The sequence below is a fragment of the Nelumbo nucifera genome, chromosome 8 (genome assembly GCF_055504915.1).
Source record: "Nelumbo nucifera cultivar China Antique chromosome 8, China Antique-T2T, whole genome shotgun sequence".
Lineage (NCBI taxonomy): Eukaryota > Viridiplantae > Streptophyta > Magnoliopsida > Proteales > Nelumbonaceae > Nelumbo > Nelumbo nucifera.
The window spans coordinates 21,622,790-21,650,447 of record NC_142656.1 but is presented as its reverse complement, the minus strand read 5'-3'; the positions used below and the strand labels follow the sequence as shown (position 1 = coordinate 21,650,447).

The window sequence follows — 27,658 nt, the reverse complement described above, 5'->3', positions numbered from 1 at the left end:
TATAAATTAAGTACCAATAAAAATATTAATAATCTAATAATAAAATATTAGTATAAATTAAGTACCAATAAAATAATATTATAACAAAATATAACAAAAATAAAATAATAATAACTAAGTACCAATAAAATAAAAATATAACAAAAATAATAAAATATTAATAAACTAACTCAATTGAAAAATTTTGGATAAATCAAATTCCGACTCCAAATGAACCAAACACCAATGATTAGAATCCAACTCCGATTCCATCTGAATCAAATAGGCATTGGGAATAGACAATTCGGATACTAACAGTAAACCAAACGGATCCTAAAAAATGCTGCAAAGTATACAAAGATAAATTTCACCTGAAAGAGAAGTGCATCAACACCCTATACAACGAAATCAATTTCATTTCTCCCCATTGTTTATCATCTTCTCATCTTCTCGTCGGCCTCACTATTGACTACCCCTTCTGTGAATATTCCACAAATCGTATCCCCCAACCAAAAAAAAAAGCAGCATAATAGAGGAAAGAAAAAGGATGCAAGAGATCCAGATATGATTAACAAAAGATTTACAGATATGTGCTATATCAAGACTTTCTTGATGTAATGGCTCTTTGAAACCATGGCACTTGACTTGACAAGCATGTCGCTACTGGGACATGCTGAGAGAGAAGCTGGGCAGTGTCCTTCCACCAGGAAACCTCCATTTCTTTCTCACGGAGTTTGTGCATTGTGCATTCCAAAGCAAACTCAAGCTCTGCTATCCGTTCTTGCTGTCTTTCTTCCAGTAGCTCATGCAACTTTCTCTCCAGCTCTGTAGGAGAAACTCCATAGTAATCCTCAGTATCTGCATCTTGTAGATTGTCCACTTCTATAAAACTTGTACTTTGGCTTCCAGAGGGAACAGTATCATCATCTCCCTGTTATTTTCAGCGCTTATGTGTTTGAGAATAGAAAATGATGGCATCATAAATTCAAGACAAAAAGAGAATATGTTCCTGGAGATTTCATATGGAAATTTCTCTTTAGAATGACCTGAATATGTTGATCAGAAGTAAAAACCTGTATAATCAATATCAGTTAATTCATAGGAAGATGGATTTTCCACCCTCAACATCCTTGCCCTGTGCTCAGGGATATCAGTTTAAAACTTCACCTTTCAACGTTTAAAAGTATATTCAACATACACCTGAATTTTATAACATGCACTCAAAACCTTTTGCTACACTTGGAAAATTAAAACTGCAAATATTTTAGGAAGGAATAAAAAAGTAGGAATTGGACATGCAAAGACCAGCAATTGGCAATATGACACAGGAGTAACAGCATAAAATCCTATAATTCCTAATAAAATCTCAAACCACAAACATGTGTAACAAATTATTACTTGGTCATATGTACTCATGATTCACAACCCCCCCCCAAGCTTTCTAATTTCTCTAGAGGAAAGGAGATCTTCAAATGTTTCTCCCAAATATCATGCAAATTTGATATATCGGCAGAATTTTAAGATGGACTGTCCTAAATATTCCAAATTCTGAAAAGATATTAAGGTTTTTCTTTTCATTTGCCACAATCAACAGAAAACAATTGCAAGGCCTAATAAACACTTGACTCCACCAGAAAAGAAAAAAAAAATGAAAAATCTTTTGATGCAGAACTTCTAAGTCCTTAAAGGATAAGTACCTGAATCTAACACTTAAGATCCATCTAAAAGATAAGATAGAGACCCAGACTGCAGTCGAAGATAGGTCCATAGAACGAGAAGTTTACTTGGCACTCTTTTATATCCTTCAAAACTTTTGCAGGGACAAACTCAAGGTTTTAAATGGATAAAGGCATAGTTGAGGTGTAATGTCCAGGAAAAGTGAGGTGTAAGCCTCAAGGCGTTGCGAGGCATAAGACTCAAAAATTAAGAAAAAAAAATAATTGACAATTACATAAGTTTATAAGCAATAAGTTATTGCTTTTAAACATTAAATAAAATAATAATACATCAATTAACAATTAAATATATTTTACATTACATGTTTCAAAATGCAAAGTTCTCAAATTATTCCAATGACCAAGAAGAAAGAAATCATATGAGAATCATTCATATAATTGATATTAGATTTATGGTGATCCATTATTTAGATGAAAGGAAAAGAAACGAAAAATAACAAACATGGGATGTTAAATTTAGAATAATAAGGAAAAAATCCCACTTGATTTATCCAAGAGAAACTAAGAACCTGATAGGCCCTTTTTCTTTGCACTGAACCCTCCTAAAACACTAAGAGAAACTAATAGAACTTGATTTTCCCTATTGGTTTTTCATTTTTACTCTTTATTTGGCCTACAATCATTGAACTGCTCAATCTTTACATTTTGAACTATAAAAATGCATAAAATATATTTTTTTTGCATTAAATCACTAAATAATCATTGATTGTTGACGCTTACGCCTTAACAATTTGAACTCAACCTACACCTTATGTCATGAGGCTTGAGGCTTATGCCTCATTCTTCCGAAGGCTTAAGCCTTGAGGCAAAATCTGTGTAACTTGTCTCAAGGCATACACCTCACGCCTCAAGGCTTAAGCCTTTTAAAACAATGGACAAGCTTCACATAAACCACTTTTGATATAGAAAAGAAAGACTTTCATAATATGAACCAGGTGCAGATTCCTTGATCCCTTGATCCTTCTACCTATGCTATCATCTCCAACTTGGAAGATTCATCAATAGGTGGCATCATCTTTCCTCAATATGCACACATATGAAGCCTGTTAGGCAAGAAGATACTTGTTGACAGTTGCTCCTTCAAGGTTTTTGTTGAGTTGGGCTGACTTCTAGTTATTGGGCCCAGTTATTTTGTTCTTATTTTAATTTGTTAAGTTAGGAAGTTGTTGGGCTTTAGGCCCATTAGCTTATGTTTTTTAAGTTGTGACTATTCAGCTACTTTAGTAGCCGCCCTACTAAGGGCATTCTTGTAATCTTTCATTCTTTTAAGTTAAGTATAAAATATAATGAGGGGTTGGCGGCCAGAACTAATTCAATTCTGATTAACATCCCACTCTTTCTTTCCTCCCTTTTCTTCTCTACTGCTGAAACTCTTCATCTTCTTCTTCTTTCTCTTCACAAGGAATTCATCCTGATTTACAAACAGTGATTTCTACTTGGTATCAGAGCAAGGCCGAAGGTTCCTTGAGCTGTTTTCTCATGCAGCCCTAGATCGGCCAATTGCATGGTGATTTAAGAGGCTGATCAAAGATCTCAAGTAAGCCCAGTTTTTGGATTTTTTGGTGAATTTGTTTTGCCCTATAGCTGGTCTAGGGTTTCTCATCAAAATCAAGAAAAACTGGAGAATGGGGGAGAGTCATGTTTCCGTTGGACTCTTTAATTTTGACCTAGGAAGTGGTGCCCTAATTTTTTAAGGTTCCTTGGATTTTTCTATAGGGGGCCTCAAGTCCTGCCTGATTTGGAGGTTTCTGGAGAGAGCGGCTGCCTCTTCTCTCTCTTCTCCCATCCCGTGGAAAAGGAATCTTTTGTAGAAGGACCATCTGGGGCACCAGAAAGGTGTCGTTGGTTCCAAAAGTGTTTCATTTGATCTTCTTGCATATTACAATAATTTTCTTTGCACCTTTTGAGAAGTATGGATGGTCATGGAGTTGAAAACAAGCCCGAGAGTGAAATGGGACCAGTTGGTGGAGGTGTTGGAGACCTTTTCGGGGCTGAGACCATTACTACAGTTAAGTTGGATGGTTCAAATTACTTAGAATGGTCACAATCTGCAAAGATGGCCATTGGTGCTCGTGGGAAGTTAGGGTATATCACTGGTGAAGAAGTGAAGCCCGAAACTAACAGCTCCAGGTGGGTACAAGAGAACTATATGGTGATGACTTGGCTGTGTAATTCAATGTTGCCCCATATAAGTAAAAACTTTTTATAGGCAAATATAGCTAAGGAAATATGGGATGGGGTTGCAAAAACCTATTCACAAAGGGAGAATGTTGCTAGGACTTGTCAATTGAGAAATCAGATTATTGCTACTAGGCAGGGAGATAGACCTATGGTAGTTTACTTTTCAGCCCTTAAAACCCTATGGCAGGAGATTGACCATTTAGAGACATTTGCTTGGGAGTCCACTAAGGATGCAGCTGCCTACCAGAAACACCTAGAGAAGTATAGGGTATTTGAATTTCTTGTTGGCCTTAATCCCGAGTATGATATTGCAAGGCAGTACATTCTTTCCAGGGGCAATGTTACCCTCTCCCAAGCATATGCCTTTGTGTCAGGGGAGAAGAGCAGGAGAAATGTGATGATGAAAAATTCTGGGTTTGATCAGTCAGCCATGGTTAGCACTGTGAGACATAAACAAGGTGGAGACCGGTGTGGCAGTGAAATCAAAAAGGAAGACAAAAAAGATTTGATCTGTGACTATTGTAAGAAGCCTAAACACACAAGAGATACTTGCTGAAAGCTTCATCCACATCTTGTGCCGAATAGACTCAAAAATAAGAAGGGAAATGCTCACATGGCAATCACTGGTAACATTCCGACCCCTCATACTACAGCTGCTCTAGAGTCTGTTGCAGCTGCTACAGTAAGGGCCGAACTTGAGTGGTATGGGCAGTTTCTGAACCAGCGGGATACAGCCAGTTCTAGTTCAGAAATATGCGGACAGCAAGGTACAGGTGGTTCTGGTGGAGTTCATTCTACTTCCTTTGCTCACACAGGTAGTTCACATGCCACTACAAATAATGTTTCTACTTCAGGTAAGGAGGGACCTCCTTGGATTATAGATTCTGGAGCCTCAGAGCACATGACTCATAGCTCCACCATTTTTTCCTCTTACCAGCTCTGTTCTGGCAGAGACAAGGTCTCCACAGCTGATGGATCTCATGTTCCAATTGTTGGGAAGGGGTTTGTCAAGATTAGTGATTCCATTTCCCTTCCCTCTGTCCTTCATGTTCCTAGATTGAGCACTAATTTGTTATCCGTTAGTAGTTTGATTAAGAACCTAAACTATTCAGTAATTTTTTCTCCTGGTCATTGTATCTTGTAGGATCTGGATTCAAAGAGGACGATTGGGAGTGGTTGTGAAGTGAATGGAATCTACCTCCTGGATGTGCTTCCTCCTCATCAAAGTCATCATGTCAGCAGGAATAGTGAGTTAGGGTCTGTGGGTCAAATTATGCTTTGGCATAATTGTTTGGGCCATTTTCCTTTTTCTTCTTTGAGTCTTTTGTTTCCAAAGCTATTTGAGTCCGTTAGTTTGCCAAGTCTGGAGTGTGAAGGTTGTCGATTTGGAAAGCATTGTAGACATTCCTTTAAAGCTAGCATTGTAGACATTCCTTATCATGTTCCTTTTATGGGTGGTTATCGATATTTTCTCTTATTGTGGATGATTTCTCTCGATATTCTTGAGTTTACTTGATGAGATCTCGAGATGAGGTACCATCCTTGGTAAGGCAATTTCATCAGATGGTGCTAACACAGTTTGGAACACGAATAAAGGTGTTCAGATCAAACAATGCCAGGGAATATTTTGAAAAACACCTTACTCCATATCTGTTAGAATATGGTGTTGTCCATCAGAGCAGCTCTATTCCTACAGCCCATAGTAGAATGGTGTTGTAGAAAGGAAGAAGATACACATTGTTGAGATTGCAAGAAGCATGATGATCACATCTATAGTTCCAGTTGGGTTTTGAAGTGATGCAGTTCTCACAGCAGTATATTTGATGAACAGGGTGCCCTCTCGTTTACTTGGATTCAGCACCCCATTCAGTCTTCTTTTTCCTGAGAGGGAAATGTTTCATATTCCTCTCAAGGTGTTTGGGAGTGTTTGCTTCGCACATATCCTTAGTCCTCACCGCTCGAAGCTTGACCCGAAGGCAAAGAAGTGTCTTCCTTGGATATGTAGAAAATCAGAAAGAGTACTGTTGCTATGGTCCAGTCTCTGGGAGTCGGTATGTTACCATGGATGTCACTTTTTTTGAGTGAGCAGTCTATCCCTCTCTCAGTTCCAGTCCTTGTGTCCACTACTGTGCCTGCTCCTCCTGTGTCACCTACCTTACCACCTCCCTTGTGTCTTGCTTCTCAGCGTTACTCACGACAAAGACTTCACAGGGAGGTTGATTCCACTGTAGTAGAACTCACATCACTTCCTATTGGTTCCTTGGAGACTCCAGATTCAGTTGACACGGATTCAAGTATTCTTCTTGATCCCTCTACTGTTTCAGTTCCCACTGATTCTACTAATCCTGTTACAGATAACCTAGACCTTACTATTGCCCTCAGAAAAGGGAAGAGAAAGTGTACTGCTCATTGTATTTCACAATACTTATCCTACAGTGGACTTTCTCCTTCCTATCGTGCTATTCTTTCCTCTCTTGACTCTATGTCTATACCCAAGGGTGTCAGTGAAGCTCTCTCCAAACCTGAGTGGAAGACAGCTATGCAGGAAGAGATGGAAGCTTCAATTAAGAATCAGACATGGGAGATTGCGGACCTACCAGAAGGCAAGGAGACTGTTGGATGTAGATGGGTTTACACAGTAAAATATAAGGCAGATGGAAGTATAGAAACGTACAAGGCCAGACTCATTGCAAAAGGGTACACACAGACCTATGGCATTGATTACTTAGAGACCTCTGTTCGGATACTTCTCTTGCTGCCACATACTCTTGGCCCCTGTTTCAACTTGATGTGATGAATGCTTTCCTAAATGGGGATCTGCAAGAGGAAGTGTATATGGATCTTCATGCTGGCTTCTACAGTGATGCTGAAAAGGGATAGGTATGCAGGCTTAAGAAGTCACTTTATGGCTTGAAACGATCTCCCAAAGCATGGTTTGACAGGTTCAGAAAGGCCCTGGTTGCTTTTGGCTACACTTAGACTCAATCTGAGCATACCTTATTTGTGAAGCAAAGGGGATCCTTGGTGTCAATCCTAATTTTTTATGTGGATAATATTGTTGTCACAGGGAATGACCTAAGTGAGATTGATTGTTTGAAGAAGAATTTACACAAAGAATTTGAAATTAAGGATTTTCGAGAACTTAGATACTTTTTAGGCATTGAAGTTGCAAGATCAAAACATGGAATTTTTATCTCTCAGAGGAAGTATGTCTTGGATCTTCTTCAAGAAACAGGGAAGCTTGGAACAAAGGCAATCAATACTCCTATTGATCAGAATCATAGAATTAATGCATCAAAAGGTGAGCTAGTAAAAGACATTGGGAGATATCAAAGACTTGTGGGGCGGTTGCTATACTTGTGTATGACAAGACCAAACATTTCCTATGCAATAAGTGTGGTAAGTCAATACATGCATGCTCCACGAGTCCAGCATTGGAAGGTTGTTGACAAGATTCTTGCTTATCTGAAGGGACACCTGGGCAATGGCATATTGTTTGCTAATCATGGACAATTGAAACTCTTGACAGTGTGGCCAGCCAGAAATAAGAGGAAGAGAAGAGAAGTGAAGAAGAGAGAAGGGATTGGCAATGTAACAGTGCTGGCGGCGCCAGCTTTTATTATAATATATATAGGGCGGCAGAAATAAGAAGGGGAAAGACCCTTGTGCCCCTGCTATAAGTGAGTACAATAGCAGACATAACAGAAGTAAAAAAATAGAAATAAAAAACGCTTTAACTAGCCAAACAAACCCTAACACCAACAACTAAATTATTTCAACACTCCCCCTCAAGTTGGAGCATAGATGTTAGTCATGCCCAACTTGTCACACAAATCTTTGTGCCGCACATGATGAAGACCTTTGGTGAAGATATCTACAAGTTGTTCTTCTGAGCTGACATATGGAGTACACACTTCTCCATTTACAAGTTTCTCTGTAATAAAATGCTTGTCCACTTCAATGTGTTTCGTCCTATCATGTAGGACTGGATTAGCAGCTTTATTGTCACAGTAGAGTGACATAGGATTGCTCACTGCAAAACCCAATTCACCTAACAGATTTCTTATCCACATGATTTCAGCAACCCCATGAGACATAGCTCTATACTCTACTTCAGCACTAGATCTAGCCACCACACATTGTTTTTTACTTCTCCATGTGACCAGGTTTCCTCCTACAAAGGCACAATACCCACTGGTAGACTTTCGGTCATTGACTGCTCCTGCCCAATCTGCATCAATATATACTTCCACCTTTAAGTGACCATGTTTCTGGAACAACAAACCAGCTCCGGAAAACTTCTTGAGGTATCTCAGGATCCTCTCTGTAGCTTCAAAGTGAGTTGTCCTAGGATTGTGCATGAACTGACTAAGGACACTCGCTGCATAAGCAATATCAAGCCTGGTCATAGACAAATACAAAAGTCTCCCTACGAGTCTCTGGAACTTCTTCACATCTTTCAAAAACTCTCCCTGATTGTCTCCCAGATGATGATTAGATTCAATTGGTGAGTCAATTGGTTTTACCCCCAACTTGCTTGTATCTTCTAGTAGATCTAGTACATATTTCCAATGGGAAATAAAGATGCCCTTGTGAGAGCGGGCAACTTCAATTCCAAGGAAATAACGTAAGGGGCCTAGATCTTTCACCTCAAATTGAGTGGCTAAGAATTTTTTTAGTCTCCGTATTTCAGCCTCCCAATCTCCTGTGATCACTATGTCATCCACATACACAATAAGGGCTGCAATTTTCCCTTTACCTCTTTTGACAAATAGTGTGTGATCTGACTGGCATTGTTTGAACCCCATCTGTTGAACTGCTAAATGGAACTTACTAAACCAAGCCCGAGGTGATTATTTCAACCCATATAAAGATTTTTTTAACCTACACACCTTTTGTTCACTGCCTTTGGCACAGAACCCTGGGGGTTGGGTCATGTACACTTCCTCTTCCAAGTCACCATTCAAGAAAGCATTTTTTATGTCCAATTGGTGAAGTTCCCAGTCAAGATTTGCTGCCAATGAAAGAAGGATCCTGATAGAGTTCATCTTGGCTACTGGAGCAAAAGTCTCTACATAGTCCACTCCATATACCTGTGTAAAGCCTCTTACTATCAGTCTAGCCTTGTACCTTTCAACAGTTCCATTAGCCTTGTGTTTCACTATGAACACCCACTTGCACCCCACTTGTTCCTTCCCTTCAGGAATGTCCACCAACTTCCAGGTGCCATTTTTGTATAAGGCATCAATTTCTTCCTGCATTGCATCTGCCCATTCAGGTTTAGACAAAGCTTCTGCCACATTCTTAGGAACGGGGACACTATCCATAGAAGAGAGGAATGCACGGAATGAAGGTGAAACATGATCATAGGACACAAAAATAGAGATAGGATGATTAGTGGTACAACACCTAACACCCTTTCTCTTAGCAATAGGAACATCAAGATCAGTGATGACGGGTGAATCAACATTTAGAGGAATAGACATATCAATAGGAGCAAGTGTACCTAACTGATGAGACGGATCTGCCTCTGGTGAATCCGATGATGTTGGTTGCATAGTGTTAGGTTCCACGGCTCTTAAACTCTGCTGGCTTTTATGGCGATGATGAAAAACCCGGAATGGAGGAGGATCGGGTAAAGGAGGTAGTTGAGTTTGAGTCGCCTATTTCTCCTCAACCCTACTCTCCCCCTAAGGAGAAACCGAGAAAAAAGGTTGATTCTCAAAGAAGGATACATCAATGGAGACATACACTTGCAAGAGGTAGGATCATAGCAGCGATACCCTTTTGAGATAAAGGGTAACCAAGAAAAACACAAGGAATAGCCCGAGGATCAAGCTTACCTCGAGTAGGGGACAGGTTATGGACAAAGCAACGACACCCAAAAACACGCATCGGAATGGTGGACAACGGAGCTGTAGGAAACAAAAGCTGATGTGGGGCCTTATACTCTAGTAACCGAGAGGACATGCAGTTGATGATGTATGTAGCACACAAGACTGCATCCACCCAAAAACGTTTTGGCACATTCATATGAATTAATAAGCCATGAGCTACTTCGAGAAGGTGACGGTTCTTTCGTTCAGCAACACCATTTTGTTGGGGTGTCCTGGCACAAGAGCTTCGTTGAAGTGACGCACTTGAAGCAAAAAACTCTGTGACATCACTATGGAAGTATAACTTCGCATTGTCCGACTGGAAGATATGGATTTCCGTTTGGAACTGAGTGAATACCATGCGTTGAAAATCTTTCACAATTTTTGGCACTTCATCTCGAGATCGCATAGGGTAAACCCAGGTGTATCTAGAATAATCATCAATCAATGTAATGAAGTACTTATATCCAACCTCAGTGGGTAGAGTAACAGAGCCCCAAGCATCAAAATAAACAATATGAAATGGAAATTCAGATCTTTTATTTCGCAAAGGTAAAGAACTTCTACAATGTTTACTCAATTGACATGCCTGACACACTAACAAGGACTCAAACAACTTTGGAAACATAACATTTAATGACTCAAAAGAAAGATGACCTAGACGACTATGCCATAAATAGGCTTGACTCTCACTTGACAAACTCATGGACTCTGTAGCCACAAGACCAACTTTATTCTCTAACACATAGAGACCATCCAACATGCTTCCTCTACCAATCGTCTTCCCCGAGGCCAAATCCTGAAACACACATGAAGACGGAAAAAAAGTGACTGAACAGTTCAAGGAATGAGTTATACTACTAATGGACAACAAATTAATAGGTAATTTCGGAACATGCAGTACATTAGGAAGAGTAAGGCCAAGTGGGAGAGGTATGGTACCTCGGCCAGCTACGGTAGAAAAAGAACCATCAGCTAGTCTAACCTTATCTCTCCCAGAGAGAAGGTTATATGTCTGAAATAAATTTGACTTACCAGTCATGTAGTTTGAGGCTCCGGAGTCAATAACCCAAGGAGAATCAGTGGTATGGATGACACATGGAAGGCAGTGGCAACATTACCTGATGTAGACGCAAAGGAGGTAGAGGGAGTAAGACCAGAATCCATCTGGCGGAGAGTCCTACCATACAATTCCAAATGTTCACGAAAGGAGTTGATAATTTCTTCCTTAGGGTTAGAACTGGGATGCCTCTCCTGAGTTACCAAAGGACTAGTTTCTGTCGATGCCATATTAGTTGAGTTACACTTTTTCTGATTCTGCTGGCTTGGTTTCGATGCCATATCTCTCGTGTGTCGTGTCTTCTGGCAGTGAGTGCACCAAAGTTTACTCTTATCATCTGTTTTTTTTCTGAGTCACCTTTTTTAAAAACACCTCCGACATTTGTATATGAATTTCCCCGAACAGCTAGGGCAACTGACTCCCCTTCTACACAATTCATCACACTTCTTCTACTCTCTTCTAACAGCACTAAGGCATACACTTCCTGAACTGATGGCAAGTCTTTACTACCCAAGATCTGCACCCTGATGGACTCATATGAAGGATTCAGCCCTAGGAGAAAGGCAAAGACCCATTGTTGAGGTATAAGTGACTTATATGCCTTTGCATCTTCATCACACTTCCAATTCACATTTTGATAGTGATCAAGTTCTTTCCATATCGATGTCAAATCAGAATGGTACATCGAGAGACTCCTCTCCCCCTGCTTGCAAGTAGAGGATTCAGCTTGCAGTTGATATATCTTGTCATAGTGTCTCTGCTCTGAATAGGTGGACTTCGCTTGTTCCCATATCTCACAAGCAGTTTCAGCCCACATAAAAGTCTTCCTTACTTGTGGCAGCATGGAAACCAAGAGCCAAGACATCACCATACTATTCTCTTGGTTCCACCTATCATATTCAGCACTTCTAGAATGTCTAAGAAAATTAATCAGCAGGAGAGATCCTTAACACTTATAATCAAGCCAAATAATTGAGATAACAGGTCATCCTTGACCTACAGTCGCCTTAACACAGGAACAGAATCACACGATCCCGAAAAGCAGAGGTATAAAGATCTGACAGCATTCAGCAGCCCAGATTCATTGGTTTTTTCACTTGGTACACGACCAAGGAGGGTAAGGAAAAGAAAAAAAGGAAGGACTGTACCAGTTGTAGATCTGTTTTCCTCAGTCCAGATTCAGATCTTTGTTCCGCCCAGATTCAACAAGTTGGAAGAGTGAAGTTTGTTCGATCTGTTCTCTCAGTCAATATTCCCGCTCTAATACCATCTTGACAGTGTGGCCAGCCAGAAATAAGAGGAAGAGAAGAAGAAGAAGAGAGAAGGGAGAAGAGAAGAGAAGGGATTGGCAATGTAACAGTGTTGGCGGCGCCAGCTTTTATTATAATATAAATAGGGCAGCAGAAATAAGAAGGGAAAAGACCATTGTGCCCCTGCTATAAGTGAGTACAATAACAGACATAACAGAAGTAAAAAAATATAAATAAAAAACGCTTTAACTAGCCAAACAGACCCTAACACCAACAACTAAATTATTTCAACAGAAACTAGAGGCTTATGCAGATGCAGATTGGGCAGGATGCCTTGATGATAGGAGATCTACTTCAAGAGTATGCACCCTTGTTAGGGGTAACCTTGTTTCATGGAAGAGTAAGAAACAGACAATGGTGGAAAGATCAAGTGTTAAAGCTGAATACAAGGCCATGGCACATGGAGTTTCAGAACTTCTTTGGATCCGTTCCCTATTGGGAGAGATTGGTGTACAGGCAGAAGAACCTATGATGTTGTACTGTGATAACCAAGCAGCAATTAACATTGCCCATAACCCAGTTCAGCATGACCAAACTAAGCACATTGAAGTGGATAGACATTTCATCAAAGAAATGGCGACTTCTAGGGAAAGTTTGTCTCCCATACATTGCTTCTAATTTGTAGCTTGCTGATGTCCTCACAAAAGGTGTTGCAAGGAACAAGCTGGAGCATGATCTACGCAAGTTGGGAATGTGTGACATTTACTCCCAACTTGAAGGGGAGTGTTGAGTTGGGCCGATTTCTAGTTATTGGGCCCAGTTGTTTTCTTCTTATTTTAAGTTGTTAAGTTAGGAAGTTGTTGGGCTTTAGGCCCATTAGCTTATGTTTTTTAAGTTGTAACTATTCAACTACTTTAGTAACCGCCCTACTAAGAGCATTCTTGTAATCTTTCATTCTTTTAAGTTAACATCCCACTCTTTCCTTCCTCTCTTTTCTTCTCACTGCTGAAACTCTTCATCTTCTTCTTCTTTCTCTTCACAAGGAATTCATCCTGGATTTCTACTGTTTTTTCATTTTTTTTGATAAATAAAGATTTAAATCAATTCATTCATGGTTTTTTATTTCAGTTCTATTTATTTGTCTTAAGTTGTTGGGCCTGGGCCCATAATACTTTTTATGCTTTTATAAGTGCTTTTTAACAGCCGCCCTACTAAGGGCTCATTAATCTTTGTACTTTAGCCACATGATAAAGTATAAATACAAATAGAATGCCAACGGCCCAACACTTATGACCCCCCTTTTCCTTCCTTCTATTCTCTTTATTTTCCTTTTCTTCTCTCCTACTGCTGAAACCTTTTCTTTTCTGTTTTCACCTTTTTCTCTTATTTCGTGCTGTTATATAAACTTCTACTTGGTATTGGAGCCAAGTTTGAAGCCTTGGAAGTGGGTTCCATGCTGGTTTAGGGTCAGCCGACTACATGGAATAGGGAAAAGGCTGATCACCCTCAATTTTGGAGCCTGATTCTTAGTTTTTTTGGAGTTCTTTTGCTGCTGCCCAAGATGCTGGACTCGGGTAACTGCCCAAAACAAGAAGAATCAGAGAGAGAAGGGTAGGTTCTTCAGTAAAATCCTTTTCTAGACTTCCTTGGGATAGGCAATTCCCTTTGCAGAGGTTGTTTGACATATTCTTGGGGATCGACAGCTGCTGGAACTCTGACCTCTTTGGACAATTTGGTGGATGAGATCGATCTGCTTAGGATTTTTTTTTCAGGGTGTGTCTATTCTCGAGTGTGATTTCCCCTTTCTACTGGGTTCCCAGGTTGTTTCTGGGATGTTGTTTTTGCTCCAGAAATCAGTTCAATTTGACCCAGAAGCTTTTCCTTTGACCTTTTTTGGTGAGATTGTTTGAAAACCAATGGCTGCTGGTCGGAGTAACCAGAAGTCTCCTAGTGATAACAAGAGACACACCCTTTGCAGAGGTTGCTTGACATATTCTTGGGGATCGACTGCTGCTGGAACAGTCTCTGACCTCTTTGGACAATTTGGTGGATGAGATCGATCTACTTAGGATTTTTTTTCAGGGTGTCTCTTCTCGAGTGTGATTTCCCCTTTCTACTGGGTTCCCAGGTTGTTTCTGGGCTGTTGTTTTTGCTCCAGAAATCAGTTCAATTTGATCTGGAAGCTTTTCCTTTGACCTTTTTTGGTGAGATTGTTTGAAAACCAATGGCTGCTGATCGGAGTAACCAGAAGTCTCCTAGTGATAACAAGATGATTCTGGCAGGTGCTAGACACCCAGAATGCAGGAATAATAACCACAGTGAAATTGGAGGGTGCAAACTACCTAGAATGGGCTCAATCTGCACAGATGGATATTGATGTAAGAGGGAAATTGGGATATACCACTGGGGATACAAAGAAGCTAGAGGTCTCAAACACATCGTGTGCAAAATGGATGCAAGAAAGTATATGGGGATGACCTGGTTATGTACCTCAATGCAGCAACGTATTAGTAAAAAATTCATATGTGTAGACACTGCAAAGGAGATTTGGGATTGTGCAAAGGAAACTTATTCTCAGGGTATGAATGTGGCTCGTGCCTACCAGTTGAGGAGTTAAGTGAATAGTTTGAAACAAGGGGATAAGTCACTAGCAGTTTATTTATCATCCTTGAAGACTTTGTGGCATGAGATTGATCATTTGGAGACAGTTGAGTGGCAACGTACAAAGGATGCTAGCACATATCAGAGGCTTGTAGAGGCAACTAGGGTTTTTGAGTTCTTGACAAGACCTAACCCAGAACACAACATCATCAGGCAAAATATTCTCTCTTGTGATAGTGTGAACATGTTTCAAGCATATTCTCTTGTTTCAAAGGAGGAAAGTAGAAGGAATGTCATGCTCCGACCTTTTGTTTTTTAAGCCACATGAATGGTTAGTGCTACTAAGCCCCGACCTAGTGGAGATAAGGGAGGTAGTGGTGAGAATAAGAAGGAGAAGAAGGATGTGGTGTGTGATTACGGAAAAAACCTAAACATAGTAGAGACACCCACTGGAAACTTCATCCTAATCTTATTCTACCTTGTCTCAGAAACAAAAAGGGCAATGCCAATGTTGCAGTGATTGATGAAACCATGGAGTCTATTGCTACTACAACTGTTAAGGCCCAGTTGGAGAAATATGGGCATCTAACTCAAAAGGATACTGATAGCGGGGAATCCTCTAGTGCTAGACATTCTACTTCTTATTATGCCTATACAAGTAGTACATATGCCACTATCAATTATGTTTCTATCTCAGGTAAGGAGGAACCTCCTTGGATTATAGACTCAGCAGCCCTAGGACACATGACTAGTATATCCTCTACTTATCAGTTATGTTTTGGTAGGGATAGAGTTTCCATCACTAATGGTTCATATGCACCCATAGTTGATAGAGGCACCATTAAGGTGACCAATACCATTACCTTTCTCTCTGCCTTACATGTACCTAAATTGCATGCAAATCTCCTTTTTGTGAGTAGTTTGACCAAAAGTTTGAATTGCTTAGTAACGTTTTTTTTTCTGATCATTGTGTTCTTTTAGGATCTAGAGTCAAGGAAGATGATTTGGAGCAGTTATTAGGTGAATGGGATCTACCTTTTAGGCTTCTAGAGACACATCCTCGGCATCGAAGTCATCATGTTAGTTGCAATTCTGGAGAGTCCAAGTCAGTGAGTGAGATTATGTTGTGGCATAATCGATTGGATCATCTATAATTTCATTCATTGACTCTTTTGTTTTCTAAGCAATTTGAGTCAATTAAAGTGTCTAGTTTGGAGTGTGAAAGTTGTCAATTGGTGAAGCATTGTAGACATTATTTTTCCCCTAGTAACAAAAGAAGTGCTTCTCCTCCATGGGTAGTTTTAGATATTTTTATTGTTTGCTGATGATCATTCACACTATTCTTGGCTATATCTAATGCACTCACATGATGAGGTTCCATCCCTTGTTCATCAATTTCATCAGATGATTCTTACTCAATTTGGCATATGTATTAAGGTGTTTAGATATAATAAAGTTACACAGTATTTTGAAATAAAAAACTCTAGCTGCATATCTTGTGGAGTATGGAGTTGTTCATCAAACTCATGTACCTATTCTCCCCAATAAAATGGGGTGGCAGAAAGGAAGAATATACAAATTGCTGAAGTGGTTCAAACCATTACGATTGCTAACTCTATTTCAGTTCATTTTTGGGGGGATGCAGTTTCCACAGCAATCTTTCTAACTAATTGTATGCCTTGTAGAGTGCTTAGCTTTTAAACCACATACATTTGCAAAAGAACATGGGATTAACCAACTTTCCCACCCCAAGATAACGGTAAACAAATGGGGCCTAAGTTTGATCCTAAAGCTAAGAAGTGTGTTCTCCTGGGATATGCTCTGCATCAGAAGCAGTATTATTGTTATGACCCTGTGTCTAGGAGTCATTTTGTTACAATGGATGTCACCTTTTATGAGTCCACTACTTTCTTTTTAGATCTTCCTTCTCAGGAGGAGTGTTCTTCTGTTCCTCCTCACGGGGAGAGTTATTCTGTTCCTTTGCCATCCCCTCCTCTTCTATCTAGTCCTAAAGTTCCTCCACCACCAACTTCTATAGTTCCTTTACCAACTCCTCTCCATTGCTCTTCTCAATTTTTTTGGCAGCAGCATAGGAGGGCTGATTCTGATGCCCTAGAAGAACTGATGCCACTCTCAGTTGATCCTACTTCAGATTCACTAGACATATATCCAAGTATGCCTATTGTTCCTATTACTGATATTGTCCCTATTACTATTAATGATACCTCAATTCCTTGTGATATTGATCTTCCTATTGCACTTCGCAAGGGGAAGAAAAAGTGCACCTCCATGGCCCATTGCATTTCACATCACGTCTCATATAAATCCCTTCCATCATCCTACTATGCTTTCTTGTCTTCTCTTGCTGTTGTGTCTATACCTAAGGAATGTCACTGAGGCTCTTTCCAAAATTGAGTGGAAAAAGGCTATATAAGAGGAGATGGATGCCCCTACAATGGGCAGTAACCCATTAGAATCAAGAAATATATGATAACTACTTACAAATGGGACCATTTGAAAAGACGAAAACCCTTCACTGGTGGGTTGCAGATATCAATTGTCAGCATGCTTGAGGTGACTTTTTTTGATAAACAACTTATTTAAACAGGATATAATACGGAAGAAATAGCAATCCACATAAAGAAAAAATATATGATGAACTCAAAAGGAAAAGAAAATAAGGTATATGCTATCAGTGCCTCATACCTCTCTCAATTGCTCTTGTGGATGCCTCATAAAAACACCAGTATCCAAATTGATTTGCATAAGCTCCAATTCAGATTCAAGCTCTGCCCCCAGCTTTTCCATTCCCACTATACCTTCTCCTGTGGGTGTATCACATTTTGAAAACTCATCACATTCCATGGTGATTTCAGAATCTACCAGATGCTGAAATGATGCACAATTTTGAACAGAAAGATGGTAATCCGTCTTTCCACCATCATGTGACTCTTCGGTGAAACAAGGGACATTATCATGTGGATCAGACTGCTTAGAGATTACATCTCTCAAACATAGTCCATCTTTAGCTTCTTTAAGAAGCATTTCCATTTGTGCCTGCAGCTCCATCATTTTACAGTATTCATTTTTTGTTGCAGCAACCAGAAAAGCCAGACCAACTCCTAGACCTAAGTTGAACGATAGATCCTTCATATGCTTTCCTGGAAGGGGAAGGAAAAGAATATTTGCTTGAGATAAAAAAAAAAAAAAAAAAAAAAAAAAAAAAACAGATCAGATAAGACTAACAAAATAAAATAATTTAAAGAAAAAAAGGATCCGATGAGGCTGCTGGAGTAAAATACTAGCTTCTACATGCATTATGTAGCGTAATGATTCCTAAACTTACAACTTCATATTGCAGAAAAATTATCAATACCAGCAATAGTTATTTACAGCAAATTTCAATATCTTGGAAATTATAAGATGCAAGTAACAGGCCATACAAAATATGAAAAAATAGCAAAACATTTTCAGTTTTTCTCACATATCCCAATACTCTACATTAACTATGACAAAGTGGATGGCATTCTGTCTCACAATATCAAGCTCAAGGTTTCCATACCATATTACCTACAAAAGAAAAAATATGTACCTTGAACAGAAATGTTCTAGGCACTGCATAAGATCCTAGCACTAATAAATGATTATGTCGGGTTTTTCATGTGAAACACTTCCTAATTATGAGTGCCATCCTTAACTTATAAAAACAAAATTTCACACAGTTGCTTCTAACAGGGAAGTGTCAGTTGAACAACTAGCTGGTGTGGGTCTGTAGATTCCACAGGAACTTGGATGATTGGGAAGTGGGAATTCTTGAGGCCATATTTAGTACACCGCAAGATGTCAGGCCTGGTCCCAGCTCTAGGGATTCTAGGGTTGCGGGTATGGGAGAGTTCTCACTGTTTCTCTACCAGATGTTGCTATATGGCATTGCTTGGTGCATTTCAGATCTCTTGGTCTTGGATTTGGGGTGACCAAGTCTCTATCAGCATCATTTTCTTTATGTGGTGTGTCGGGAAGGAGAAGATCCAAACCATTGATAATCTGCTGCAGTAAGGTATGGAGATGGATAATGCTTGTAGCCTGTGTAGATTGGCACCTCAACCTGTCCATCATTTGTTGATTCACTGTCCTGCCACCTACCAGATTTTGTGTTGGTGCTTTCTGCAGCTATTTCAGAATCAGTGGGTCCTCCCCCTACTGTTGCTGATTTCCAGTCTTCTTAGAGTGTTGGTGGTTTATCGGTTAAGTGGATGTGGAAATGGCTTTCAAGGAAAGTCTGTATCTTTGGAAGCCATTATTGGAAGGTGTTTGGGTGGCATTGTAGTGTTTAGCTTCCAATGCTTTGCATCTTTGCATTAACATACAAGAATCTTGTTTTCATACTCATTTATGCAGAAAAGTTAACATAACGGCATACTCTAAAACCAGTGTTTTAAAAGCACAAGGTGCAAAAAAAGCACATAGGGCATTTTGTGCCTGAGGTACAAGGTGTGTGCCTTTTCGAAGCAGGACACAAAATTTTTAAAAAATGCAAAAAAATCAAAATAAATTAAGAAAATACAAAATACAATTAATTAGAAAATTGCAAAGTTTAATTTTAAAATAGATATTTTAAAAGGCCTATTAGCTCAAAATCTAAAAAAATGCAAAAAAAAATACTATTAATCTAAATTAAGAAGAATGCATTCCTTCTTGAAGCATGGCACAAAATCTAAAAAAAATAAAAAAATGCAAAATAAATTAAGAAAGTACAAAATACTATTAATTAAAAACTGAAACTTTTAAAAATCCTATTAACTCAAATTAAAATACATAAACATAACATGTAAAATATATTCAAGGTGAAAACCAAAAATAAAATCAAACACAGAAAACATTTTTTTGATAAATATAGCACATAAAAGATATTCAAGCATGTCAAACTTTCGATTTCTTTATTTCTTTCCCAATTGCATTATTTCTGTAAAATCCCTATTCAATTCTAGGTTCAAGTAGAGAAGAAGAAGAGAAGAAGAAGAAGAAGAAGGAGAAGAAGGGTTCGACCAGATGAGGAAAAATCAGTCCCCCCTCTAGTCGACCCACTTGTATTTATCTCCAATAACATAGTTACAAGAAAGACTATATTGTCCCTCATAAGTGATGGGACACATAACTTAAACTTAGATAAAATAGACCTTTCACTCTCAAATAGATAAACCCAAATGACCAAAATACCCTGATTTGTGTACTCTAACACTCCCCCTCAAGCTAGAGAGAATATGTCATATAGTCCCAGCTTGTCGCAAATATAATCTACTCTGCCCCGAGACAATCCCTTTGTAAAGAGATTTGCCCACTGATTTCCTGAGCTCACATGAGATGTGGTTATCACTCCACTTATCACTTTCTCTCTCACAAAGTGACAATCGACCTCAATATGCTTGGTTCTCTCATGGAAAACTAGGTTGGAAGAGATGTGAACAGCAGCTTGGTTATCATAGTATAGTCTCATGGGTTTGTCAACCAAGAACCCCGTCTCTTGTAGTAAGTTCTTCAACCATACTAGTTCACATGTGGTATGAGTCATAGCTTTGTACTCAGCTTTTGCACTACTCCTTGCCACCACTGTTTGTTTCTGGCTCTTCCAAGTTAACAAGATTGCCACCAAGGAAGGTACAATACCCTGTAGTTGATCTCCTATCTGAGATAGAACCAGCCCAATCAGCATCTGTATACCCTACTATTTCAAGAGTCCCTCCACTTAGGTATAGCAAACCACGACCTAGAGCACCCTTCAGATACCTAACAATCCTTCGAACTGCTTCCCAATGAGGAATCCGAGGATGTTGCATAAACTGACTCACCATACTCACAGCAAATGATATATCTGGTCGGGTAATAGTCAGATAATTCAACTTTCCCACCAACCTCCTGTATCTTCCAGGATCATCAAACTCTTCACTTGCATCAACACTCAACTTGACATTAAGTTCCATAGGAGTCTCTGCTGGTTTAGCACCTAACAGTCCTATTTCTTCAAGAAGGTCAATAACATATTTCCTTTGACACAAGTTAATTCCATGCCATGACCTTGCAACTTCTATTCCCAGGAAGTACTTCAGCTTACCCAAATCTTTCGTATTGAAGTGGTCCTATAGGAACTTCAACCTGTCAATCCCATTACTGTCACTCCCAGTTATGACAATATCATCCACATACACCACTAGCAAGATTTTCCTTGAGTCATGGTTGAACACAGAATGGTCTACCTGACATTGTTTCATCCCAAAGTCTTTCACTACTTCACTGAACTTGCCAAACCATGCACGTGGAGATTATTTCAGTCCATAAATTGTCTTTTTGAGTCTACAAACATTACCATCCTCCCCCTGAGCAACAAACCCTGGCAGTTGCTCCATATACACTTCCTCAATGAGATCGCCATGTAGGAAAGCATTTTTTATGTCAAGTTGCACAAGAGTCCCAATCATACATAGTAGCTAATGAAATCAACACCCGAACTAAACCAATTTTAGCCATAGGAGAAAATGTCTCCATATAGTCCACACCATACAGCTGAGAATAGCCCTTGGCCACTAACCTGACCTTCAATCGCTCCACACTACCATCTGGAAGATACTTCACTGTGTAGACCCACTTACACCCAACAGCATGCTTACCAGGAGGAAGAGCAATGAGTTCCCACGTGTGATTGTGTTGTAGAGCAGAGAGAAGAAGAAGAGAAAGAAGAAGAAGAGAAGAAGAAGAAAAAGGAGAAGGGTTCGGCCAAATGAGGAAAAATCAGTCCCCCCTCTAGTCGACCCACTTGCATTTATCTCCAATAACATAGTTACAAAAAAGACTATTGTCCCTCATAAGTGATGGGACACATAACTTAAACTTAGATAAAATAGACCTTTCACTCTCAAATAGATAAAACCCAAATGACCAAAATACCCCTGATTTGTGTACTATAACAATTTCGAATAGCTAATGTGATGTTAAACATCTTCCAACCCTAATTCTATGAACTGCTTTGTACCAATCCCCCTAAGGAAAGCCCAAACAAGTCCATGTTAAGGTCTTAAATTCTTAATCCCTTCAAAAATTGTTTTATAATTTTACTTATCTTTTAAAAACATGTTTTATTGGGAAGAATGAATAAACAACATTAGCAAATAGGAGATTCTCATGGACTTGCCTCAAGGGGCTTGGTTAGGGGTCCAGCGGCAGAGCCCCCAAGCCAACCAATGTATTCCAAAAAGTACATGCTTGAAATGAGACATAAATATAGGAAATGTTGGAAATATCATGGATATATTGTAAAAACTATAGACATGGTGGAAATGTTAAAAATATAGAACAATGTTCTACGAAATGATAAAAGAAGCATAAACACACCTTTTTAAATTATTATCTTGTTCCAAATCATTAAACAAAGTTGAGAAACTAAGGTTATAGACAAAACAATACATTGTAAAGGTGTCCTATAAACCTTAAGATTCAGAACTACATAATAGAATGAGTTCAAGTAAAATTTAAACTCATAGAAAATGCAAATGGTTCTAATAGATCAACTAAATAATCTATTACACAAACAGAAACAATATTTAGTTTCATGTTTGAAATGAATATCAAGCTAGCTTGAAGTGATAATCATGTACAGGTGGGTAATGATATTGCCACTCCACATATCTACAATATTGTCACCAACTTATGTTATAATTCTATCTCTTATACTCTACATGGCACTCGTAGTGTTCACTAGGAAATATGCCAGTTCTAGTGAAATTTTGTGTCACTACCCATGGAAATGAAAATATTAGGACATTCATGGACATTTTAAACCATGTTCTCAAGAAGCTGACCCTAGGCCTAGGCAAGGCACAGAATTTTGCAAGGGGGCTGAATTGGCTGGTTGTAGCATTCAAAATTGGCATTGTCACAATTGGTCAAGGAGGAGGTTGTTGCTACAATTCCCCCTACGCTGTGGCACATTAAAAAATGAAAAGCAAACCATTTTTCTGAATTGCCCTCTTCTTATTGCAACAATACCTTTAATAAAAATTTAACACTTAACACCTAGCCAACACATCCCTTTACTAAACTTGTTTAAAGAAAAATGTTGAAGAATCAGATATTTGTTGTGTTGCTGATTATACTTCACTGCAATGGTAGATATACACCAAGATGCCAAACACCATCTTAGCTCCAAAACTAAATCAAGAGTTGAAAACTGTTTATACAAGAAACAATCAGATCCAAACATCTCTTCCAGAGCTTGGGCCCATAGTTCAGATGGCTCAAATTCTACATGAAAACCCTAAGTTTGTGCACTGAATGTCTGAACATTGTTATCAAAGTGTTGGCTACTCACCTACTAGGCATCAACTTGGTAATACTAAACAAGTTGACAATCTAGTCAACCAGAAAGTTATTTTTAGGCTTTACTTCTATTACAAATTACTTTTAAGATCTATTTGTTTGTGTTTATTTCTGATTGTTTAAAATAATACTACATACTTTGCTTAAAAAAAAAACATACTACAGATGCATTATTTTCCTATATGAATGCTAGCTGCTTTCTATGATTTATGATGGCATATGGTTGGCTGATGTATAGCTTTTTTTTCTTGATAGGTAGCTGATGCATAGTTTTCAAGGCACCAAGTTGAGGCTAGGTAGCAGGGAATATCTTGTTACTCAGGCGTCACCTAGGTGAAGTGTTTTTTTAAACAAAAACCCTAAATCTTAGGGTAATTTCCTAGGCTCCATAGCAACCAGCTATAATCTTTCATTGGTAATAACCAATAATCCCAACATGTTAATGAGAATAAAAATAAGAATGTGTTGATTCGACAAAGTTTGAAGTTCTTCATTGCTTATTGGTTCAGGTCAAGTGTTCAAGACAACACACATCAACATGTGTGTTGCTAAAACCCTAACAAGTAAGAAATTAATAAAAAGAGTGCAGTGAAAATAAAAGTGCAGTGAAGTTCTTCTGGATCTTCATCCAATCAGTGATGTGTTGGTCTAAAGATGCAAGCAAACAAAGGGGCCACATGAAGTAATCAAAGTTGCACCAAAAGCAAAGGTTATACTTTCTTATCTTAGGCCATGCTTCCTTTTTATGTTTGGAAGAAAAACTATAAACTAAATGGTATATTTCATTCCTATATGACATTCTTGTAATAAATACCAACTTATATATGATTTGCATCAATATATCAAATATAGAATTTCCTTTTTTATGGTCCATTAGTACCTAAGCACCAAGTGATCATTGCATCATCTAGGGAGACCAAAATGACTAGTCAACACCTTATCATGTTACACTGACACTCATGTCTAATATAACTAATAAAAGGGCATTCTCTTTTCTGTATTTCCACTCAACTTTTTCAGGCCCTTAAGGAGCTGAAATGGTGTGGCAAAATTCTGAAACTTCTGTTTCCAATTATCCACTACAGTCCAAACAAAACTTACCATATAAATCTTAGGTGAACAAATATTACGGATTGAACTTTGAATTCAGAGTAAATCATAGTTTGAGTATTAGAATGTTTCTTATTGTGTAAAATTAACCTTGCCAGCTTTTAGGCAGAAGAGCTACAGCAATATTTTTTTTTTTTGGTGAAAAAAGAGCTACAGCAATCTGAGGGCTTGGGTTTAGGACTGGAAATAATATCCCCATTGGATTGAATTAAAATGATTTGAAAACATTTTTGCTTAGATGTTGGTATTGAATCATGTGGAATTGACACTTCAGATTCCACATGTTTCCATCAAGTTCCTTTCTATTTACAATTCTTCATGAGAACAGAATCAGCAATGACAGCTCTCCCAATTATTTTAATTATGAACTTCTGGCCACTTTTAATTCCACAGGGGAATTGATTCCGATTCAATTTCACCCTTCAGTAAACACGCACAAAATGATGGAAAAGGAACTTGGCAGCCTAATCTCCACTCCCAATTCCAATTCCATCATAAACCAAACACAGAAGTCAGTTTCTCACTGAAATATTCAAAATATACTAGTATGATCTTTCCTGACTCTTATCCACATAACATGAAGGAAAATAATTATGCAATTGACTGCAGATTTGAAACCATAAACTTCATTTTTTGTGGCTTCTGATGACTAGTTGTTCTTTTGACAGGTATTAAGCCAGTCCAAGTGGGTTGGACACGCATTTTATTAAGTTCTGCGTCAATTCAAACCCCAGTGAGCTGCTCTTATAAAGGGGTTTCCTCAAATCAAAATTCTGAGAACCTATCAGTAACAATTCTTAGATTTATGAAACAACAATAACCAGTGATTTATATCCCAAGCTCATAAGCATTGTTAAGATGGGTATAACAGTAAGAATCATGAAAATACTTACAAAAGGACAAAAAGAATTAATAACTAACTCAAAGAAAACGTGTCCATCTCTGCAACAAAGTTAAGCCCATAAACCAAGCTAACCAACTAAAGAAAAATATCGAATTTAAAAGGAAAAAAACAATTTCTTTGGAGTGTTGATCATCACCTAATGGAGCGACAACATTAGAAGCTCCGGCAGTTTCTTCTGCGATGGTTGACGATGATGATTCACCTTTTGCTCCATCACTCGAACAGCACAAAGTTAGTGACTGTCCAACTTCTTCTCTTTCAATCTCCTTTCCTCTCCGACACCACTCAATTTCTCTGTTCTTTTCTTCAGCCTTCGACGACGGAAACCTGCGCTTGGACCCGCTATTAGGCCCCTTGGGCTCTCGCTTGAGTAAAGATAACCAACGTGAGACAATTCCAGTTGGCAAAAAACACACAACATGCTCTCGCTTTCTGGTCATTTCACCGTCGTACTCATCGTCGGTGTCGTAGTCACCTCTGTTCAGTATGTCGATAATTTGCATCTCTTGCTCTTGCTTTCTTCAAAAGCAGAATCTCGACCGTCGACGAGAGCACCTGCACTACACTTCAGACCGGAAAGAATAGAAAATTTGAATTAATTTAAAAGAAAGTAAAAAAAAAAAGAAAAAAATCGCAGAGCTAAAGCATGGAAGAATACAGACTCACTTCCCAATGAGTCAGAGAATTTCGCTATCTGAAATTAATGATTCCAGAACGTTAAATTGATTTTTAAGCAAGAAGAATTAATTAAAGAGATAAGCTCATAAGCAACCTCGGATTCTGTTCGTTGCATAGCTGAAAGCCTATGCCATTGCTCTTTCTCGATGTAGTGATTGTGGCGTACCATATTATGGTGCAACGAAGAGAATTAACTCTTTTTCACTTTAAAGCGCCACATAATCAAGCTTAAAAAGAAAAGTATTTTCAGGTAAAAATTCAATGATAAATATGAAGGGGTTCAATTGTAGAATTAACATTATGACCATAATACCCTAACCGACGTCTGTCTTATTTGTTGTTAACAATTATTATTTTGGGTTTTATGGTCATTTAGCCATACCCTTTTCAGTTTCAACTTTTGACTGGAACGTACGGGATAGAAAGTGTTCATCCCCATCAGCCGTTCAGCGAAGATTCCCGCTATACCGAAGACGTTTTTGGAGTTCCCTCTAAGAGAATATTATAGAATACTCCATGACTTATTTTTATATCGTACAACACATTACCATCATCCGATCCGACTGGGTCCCAGTTGGTCATACGTACATCAACTAAAATCAATATCGAGGTGGGTCCCACGCTTTGTTCGCGTCTATCCGTGGAATTGTCTTGGACTCATGTGTCTTGGGACTGCCCGGCTGTTGGGGTTCTGGAGGATCGTATAGACGGGAAATTTCGTCTTGTGTTGAACCTTGAGGCCATCCGGTGGGTCCAACCTAACAACAGAGCTACACTTAAAAAATAGTAGGAAGGGGAGATTTATAACCATCTGATACACTGGCTTTATTTCTCGACCGTAAGATGTTTCACCGAAAGTCCACATAGATGGAATCGTGTTTCACGCGTGTGTGGACCCATTGAAGCCCAAAATCCAGGCCCAAGGTTTCCTTGTCACAGATTTGAAAATCAGTCAGGCGCAAATTTCCGCGAGTTATTATCCATCCCGTCATCCGTCGAACTTATCCTACACGCTCAAGCATTATAGGGCGAGTTCGGATGGCTCCCGACGGAGTGTGCCCCACAGCCCGAGTACGGATACGGGTCGGGGTTTGAGCTTAGAATGCTATTCCGGGCTGGGGTTTTTGGATCAGGCTCATTTTAATTTTGATACAATATTAAAATCTAAATCCGAACACGGCCCATGAACAACTCTATTCACGACTGCTTTTATAATCGTACATTAGGAACATCTCTAGCCAGGGAGGATAGAAGAGGGAGATGTTCCTAGTGCACAGTTGTAAAAGCTGTTATGACTGGTGGTTGGGACCCCCGTTGGGATTAGATCGTCTCCACAGCCCATCCTCATAGACCTCCAAAAGTGTGATACCTTTCTACTCCAAATTCAATTGTCCCACATCTGATTAATAATCCAATCGGATACATCCATTAATGGTCAAACTGAAGAGTAACTGATCAGTTAATCGATTTATTTTCCTATGAATGCATCTTTTTAATGGATTGATCCTTGGTGTTGAAAAAGTTGGTACCGTTGAAGAAATGCATCACAATGAGCAGTTACTAATTCCATTTTTAATGAAGAAATTTCGTTAACAACATAACAAATGCCTTACCTACCCCCCCCCCCAAAAAAAAAAAAAGTTTAAATAAATAAAATAAAATAAAAAATGAAAAAAATAAAACATTAAAGACAAGACATAGACTCAAGCAAAGCTTAGCTAACCATGTTTGGGAGTGATTATGTTAAAAACTTGCAGGGTCCCATGCGATGCACAGGATTTATCAAGGAAAGTAAAATAACCAATACTTATAATTAAGGAAAGAATGCAATATTGTTTAAACTAATTAAATCTTTATTTTAATAATTTTTTTATTAAAATGTTTTAATAATTTAATAATTTGGATTAATTATATTA

At 38.7% G+C, this 27,658-nt stretch overlaps 1 protein-coding gene across 8 annotated transcripts; it reads right to left on the bottom strand.

Moving 5' to 3' along the window:
- Positions 1–226: 226 nt before the first annotated feature.
- LOC104610736 (protein POLAR LOCALIZATION DURING ASYMMETRIC DIVISION AND REDISTRIBUTION-like) lies at positions 227–25,960 on the bottom strand. Of its 8 annotated transcripts, none has more exons than XM_010277501.3 (4): positions 25,837–25,960; positions 25,201–25,629; positions 17,390–17,871; positions 227–910 (listed from the first exon to the last, which is right to left on the bottom strand). In XM_010277501.3, exons 2-4 carry the CDS (start codon positions 25,565–25,567, stop codon positions 578–580), a joined length of 1,182 nt encoding a protein of 393 aa, XP_010275803.1. In that variant the 5' UTR covers positions 25,568–25,629; positions 25,837–25,960; the 3' UTR covers positions 227–577. The 8 variants fall into 8 exon arrangements, with proteins under 8 accessions (XP_010275803.1, XP_019055535.1, XP_010275798.1 ...); XM_019199990.2 differs by having other exon boundaries at positions 25,201–25,624; positions 25,837–25,929; XM_010277496.3 differs by having other exon boundaries at positions 25,731–25,871.
- Between the last annotated feature and the right edge of the window lie 1,698 nt (positions 25,961–27,658).